Source organism: Ricinus communis, chromosome 8 (genome assembly GCF_019578655.1).
Source record: "Ricinus communis isolate WT05 ecotype wild-type chromosome 8, ASM1957865v1, whole genome shotgun sequence".
NCBI classification, from domain to species: Eukaryota; Viridiplantae; Streptophyta; class Magnoliopsida; order Malpighiales; family Euphorbiaceae; genus Ricinus; species Ricinus communis.
The window spans coordinates 25,952,619-25,958,679 of record NC_063263.1 but is presented as its reverse complement, the minus strand read 5'-3'; the positions used below and the strand labels follow the sequence as shown (position 1 = coordinate 25,958,679).

The window sequence follows — 6,061 nt, the reverse complement described above, 5'->3', positions numbered from 1 at the left end:
GAGTTTATTATCACGTATTCTAGCACAGTTTATTTTTCTTACATGGATTCTTTCTATTTCTAAAGGGCATTTCTTTTGATTTAGTGTATTCTTTCAATATATTTTGTTTTCTCTTTTTTCTCATAGTGATTTAATTAAACTCTTCATCAAGTTTATTCATATTAATTCTCTCCTTCATTTTTTCATGCAAGTTTTAAGTATTTAAATTTATCTTGATTTCTTTGAGGTATTTTATTTAGAAAAGAATACTATTGAAACATAGATTATCAGGTATTGAAATTTTCGATAATCCGTAAGATACTAATTATAGTGAAATTCAATAGTTAAAAAAACTATTATATATAATTATTTATTATTTTATTATATTTTATTCATTTATATATATAAAATATATTATTAAAATTATTAATATTATTTTAGTAATATTTTAACCTGCTTAGAAGACGGACATTTGTCTAGTTGAATCTATAACAATTAAGATAAAAGAGAGAACAATAGGCAAAATTTATTAGATCTATAATAGCATATATATTAACTATATTTATATTTATATTAATTAATTTTAAATTCTTGAGCTATTAATAGTAATGAATAATTTAATTAAAAAATACTGCATTTGATAAATAATATCATATTTTAATATTTAATTCAAATTGTCTATAGATAATACGATAGATTAAATTTTTAAAAAATTATCTTAAAATGCTAAGTGAAATAACGAGAATAACCGAAGAAAAGCTTTTATATACTCCGCATGTATATCTTTATTTATACGTTGAAATAAATAAATAAAATTTTATTAGTTTTAAATAATTATTTATATATTAATCTAATATTAAATTTTAAACACTAGTACGCAGGTGACGTAGCCAAGAATTACCCAAAATTGAATTTTTGAACGAAACGCTTTGATTCCTTCTCATCAGAAATACGGCTAAGAAGCGAGCGAAAGCCGAAATATCAGCCTCTGTATCTCTCACATGAGAAACTATATACAGTATATAGATATATTATTACACTCTCACTCATCCACATTAGATTCACACGCACTCAAAAAAAATTTACACAACAAGCAAACAAAAGTAGCCCCTAACAATATTAGCATAGAAGACGAGAAACCCATCACGGACTTGTTTATAAACTTCTCAATTTTCTTGAAATAATAGATTCCCCTAATTGGTCTCTGCTCAAACAATCCCTGCAGCGCCCATAAATTATATTGCTTTTTATTCAATTGTCCTTCCTTTTCTTTCTCATTATCCATCACGGGCTACTAAAAAACAACGTCCTCTTCTGAATATATGTTCTACACAATTGTACTCTCAAAACAAGATACCTTCTTTATTAGTATCATTTCATAATAGTCACACGCTTCTGAGGCTCACTCACAGTCTTTGATGGCCTCTGTTGTTGAAAACGGAGCACCTAACGTCTCTGCTTTACTCTGCTTGTTCCTCTGTTTTTCTTTGTACGTTTTGAGCTCAAGAAACCAGGTTTTAGCACAATCATCTCCTGTTTTCGCTTGTGACGTAAAGAGCAATCCGTCATTAGCGAGTTTCGGATTCTGTAATGTTTCTTTAGGAATAAGTGACAGAGTTACAGACCTGGTAAATAGACTTACATTGCAAGAAAAAATAGGATTCTTGGTTAATAGTGCAGGGAGTGTGAGTAGACTTGGAATACCAAAGTATGAATGGTGGTCTGAGGCTTTACATGGAGTTTCTTATGTGGGTCCAGGTACCCATTTCTCCAATATAGTACCTGGAGCTACCAGCTTTCCTCAGGTCATTTTAACTGCTGCTTCCTTCAATGCTTCTCTTTTTGAGGCCATTGGAAAGGTGCCATCTCTTCTAACCATTTCCCTTGTTTTCTGCTTTAATATCGAATTGAGCATTTGGATAGTAGCATAACTGGAATAAAATTAGTTGTTAAGTAAGTTAAATGCATTGCTGGGTTTCTTTAATTGATCTTCCAGATTTTATTTTTTCTTCCGATCAATTGTGAATTTGTCATGTTTTATCCAAGCAGAAAGAGCATCACCAAATAGTACTAAACAAGGTTTAAGATCTTTAATTGCGGGTGTAAGTGTTAAAGTAGGCTAAAAACCAATATTTGGTTGTGGGCATAATTTCTTGTCATTCAACTGAAGTAGGTACTGATTAAGTCTTGTGGTTGTTGCGTTGGATACTGATTTTTTTGGTGCTAAAATCATTGGGGTGATTAATATATATAATTTGTTGAAGCAAGGTAGGTATAGTTATGATTGTGAATTTTGCAACAATAATATATTCAGGGTACAGGATTACAGCTTGCTTTCTCTCTCTATCTATATAGAGGAAAGAGAAAGACTGTCTTAACTTTACTTAAAGTCAATAATTGATGTACCTGTTCTAGTTAAAAAGCCACTAAATTTTGAGTCATGAGTTTGCAGCTGAAATGTGTAGCAGAATTTTGGATATATTTAAAGATGGGATTGTAACTCTTTGAATGAAAAATATAGGAAATACTTGAAAAAGAATTAAAATATTTCTGTATCCATTACAGCTCTGTATTTCTTTTGGATAGATGCAGTTGTTTTTTGGTGCCTGTGAAACTTATTCTTATGTGTTTCTTTTTGCAAATAAGCACTTGTGACTAGTGTCCACCTCTGATAAGTATTTCATATGATATGCCTTTGGATGGAAATATGACTAAACGAAGATGATACCTATGTTTGTGCAAGGTGGTTTCCACTGAAGCTAGAGCAATGTACAATGTAGGATTGGCAGGATTAACATTTTGGTCACCAAATATTAACATATTCCGCGATCCCAGATGGGGAAGAGGCCAGGAAACTCCAGGTGAAGACCCATTGCTTTCAAGTAAATATGGATCATGTTATGTTAGAGGTCTGCAACAAACAGATAACGGTGATTCGGAAAGGCTTAAGGTGGCTGCGTGCTGTAAACATTATACAGCCTACGACTTGGATAATTGGAAGGGAACGGATCGTTACCATTTCAATGCTGTGGTATTTTAAATTGATATTCATTAGTTTCCATCTTACAAAATGAGAATTAATCCAGTTTTTTCCATGAACTTTTTGTGTCATTCTTTTTGCCATGTTTGCTTGTGATGAATTAGGTAACAAAGCAAGATTTAGATGATACATTCCAACCACCATTCAAAAGTTGTGTTATTGATGGAAATGTTGCCAGTGTCATGTGTTCGTACAATCAGGTCAATGGTAAGCCTACCTGCGCTGATCCTGACCTCCTTGCTGGGATCATCCGAGGCGAATGGAAATTAAATGGGTATTGCTTATTCTCCAAAAATTTGAATCTTATGCAATCACTCAGGTTTATTATTGATGACTAACCCTACACGGGCATTCAACTTTTGCAGATACATTGTTTCTGACTGTGATTCAGTAGACGTAATTTATAATTCCCAACATTATACCAAAACACCAGAAGAAGCTGCAGCTATAACTATATTGGCAGGTAACCTTTGATATCACTTCCTAGCTATGCGATGATGCTAAATTTCTAGAATGGAAGTCGTCGATTGTTGATAGTATTGAATTGCTGATATTTTCATTTTACAGGGTTAGATCTAAATTGTGGCTCTTTCCTAGGCAAACACACAGAAGCTGCAGTGAATGCAGGATTATTGAACGTGTCGGCCGTAGATAAGGCTGTCTCAAACAATTTTGCCACTTTGATGAGACTTGGTTTCTTTGACGGTGACCCTAGCAAGCAACTGTATGGAAAACTAGGTCCAAAAGATGTATGCACAGCAGTGAACCAGGAGCTGGCCCGTGAAGCCGCAAGACAAGGGATAGTGTTGCTTAAGAACTCTCCAGGATCACTTCCTCTATCTCCTACTGCCATCAAAACCTTGGCAGTAATTGGACCCAATGCCAATGTCACAAAAACAATGATTGGAAATTATGAGGGTATATAACTTAAGAAATTGTTAAATCTCAAGGAGTTTCTTTGCATTTTGTCCTGATTGGTTAATTTATATCCTTGGGAAATTTGCAGGTACCCCTTGCAAATATACTACCCCTTTGCAAGGACTAACAGCTTCAGTTGCAACTACATATCTAGCAGGCTGCTCTAATGTTGCCTGCGCCGCAGCCCAAGTGGACGATGCCAAGAAATTGGCAGCATCAGCAGATGCCACGGTGCTTGTAATGGGTGCTGATCAATCTATTGAGGCAGAGAGTCGCGACAGAGTCGACGTTCTTCTTCCTGGACAGCAACAGCTTTTGATAACACAAGTTGCAAATGTATCCAAGGGACCTGTGATACTTGTTATAATGTCTGGAGGTGGCATGGACGTATCTTTTGCAAAAACCAATGACAAAATCACTAGCATTTTGTGGGTTGGCTACCCTGGCGAAGCTGGTGGAGCTGCCATTGCTGATGTTATTTTTGGGTATTACAATCCTAGTAAGTTTTCATAATGGCTATTTCATAATTAGATTCCAATTAATCTCAGTTTACTTTCTGTAAGAGTATTCGAGATCTACTGTAGACAAAAGGATTGCAGTAGTAGTTATGCTAAATAGGAAAAGAAAAATTGAAATACTGTCAGTAACTAGAATTTTACTGGTTAATTTTCTTTGTTTTCAGGTGGAAGATTGCCAATGACATGGTATCCACAAGCATATGTAGACAAAGTGCCAATGACAAACATGAACATGAGACCAGATCCTTCCAGTGGCTATCCAGGTAGAACTTACAGGTTCTACACAGGAGAAACAGTTTATTCATTCGGAGATGGGCTGAGCTATTCTGAATATAAGCACCAACTAGTTCAAGCACCTCAATTAGTATCAATTCCCTTGGAGGATGACCATGTTTGTCGATCATCATCGAAATGCATATCAGTAGATGCTGGGGAACAAAATTGTCAAGGTTTAGCTTTTAACATAGATCTGAAAGTTAGAAATATTGGAAAAGTGAGAGGAACCCATACAGTGTTCTTGTTTTTTACACCTCCATCAGTGCACAACTCACCACAGAAGCACTTGGTGGATTTTGAGAAGGTTTCTTTGGATGCGAAAACATATGGAATGGTAAGTTTTAAGGTGGACGTTTGCAAGCATTTGAGTGTTGTCGACGAATTTGGAAGCCGGAAAGTTGCCTTAGGAGGACATGTTCTTCATGTAGGAAACCTCGAGCACTCTTTGACTGTTAGGATTTGAATCAAGTCTTCAATTCCTTTGCAGTATTATGAATTTCTTTTTTTTTTTTCTTTTATAATTTGAAAAAGAAAATTTCAAATTGCAGAGTCAAGCTTTGAATATAGTTGGGAGGGTTGTAACAATTTTCTCAATTGATTCATAAAAGCCTAAATGTTCAAATTTCGAGTTTTGAAATTCAATTTAATGAAACTTATGGTTGAAGCTTCCCCGTTGTGTTCATTTATTTTATTATTATATCTTGTTATTATTCTCAATAATTAATGATGCTATGTCACTTAAGATTATTAGGTTAAACTTCACCGTGGACTATTAATTAAACAAAAATAAAATAGAATTTTGTTTCTCTTAAAAGAAGTAAAGAAAAAATTTATTACTTTTTTTTTTTAAGAATATCGTTCTTCTCTTTTTTCTTTTTTTTTTTCTTTTAGAAAAAGGTACAAATTTAACCCTAATGTTTTAACGTTTTGTCATATTGGAACCTTATTTTGATTCAATTATGACCTTAGTATTAAAAAAAAGGACCATTTTATACACTCCTTGTAACGCCAAACCAATTTTTGTTTTCTCTCATTAACCTTTTGCTGACGTGTTTTTAAACTTATTGTTTACCCCCAAAAAAATCCTAATCCAACTACCTAAAATTAATCCCCAAATTGGTTTTTTGGAATCTTAAATTGATTTCTCAAATGACTGAAAATCTCTAGCCTGCCTTACAAAACATTTTAGAAATAAACTCATCTCTGGTTATGAAAAAAGTTTTAGAGATATTGAAGGCAAGTTTCAGTAGAAAGAAGATTCTACTGACAGAGACAAGAAAGTTGTTCATTTGAAAAGAGACAAAAGATAAAGAGTATTGTTCTACTGAAA

The 6,061-nt window shown here is 33.7% G+C and overlaps 1 protein-coding gene across 1 annotated transcript; it reads left to right on the top strand.

Moving 5' to 3' along the window:
• The first annotated feature begins 1,148 nt into the window (after nucleotides 1-1,148).
• LOC8281038 (beta-xylosidase/alpha-L-arabinofuranosidase 2) lies at nucleotides 1,149-5,400 on the top strand. The gene is made up of 7 exons (XM_002513661.4): nucleotides 1,149-1,838; nucleotides 2,723-3,010; nucleotides 3,124-3,293; nucleotides 3,385-3,482; nucleotides 3,587-3,937; nucleotides 4,026-4,436; nucleotides 4,620-5,400. The coding sequence occupies exons 1-7, from the start codon at nucleotides 1,398-1,400 to the stop codon at nucleotides 5,192-5,194; spliced, it is 2,334 nt and encodes a 777-aa protein (XP_002513707.1). The 5' UTR covers nucleotides 1,149-1,397; the 3' UTR covers nucleotides 5,195-5,400.
• The last annotated feature ends 661 nt before the right edge of the window (nucleotides 5,401-6,061 follow it).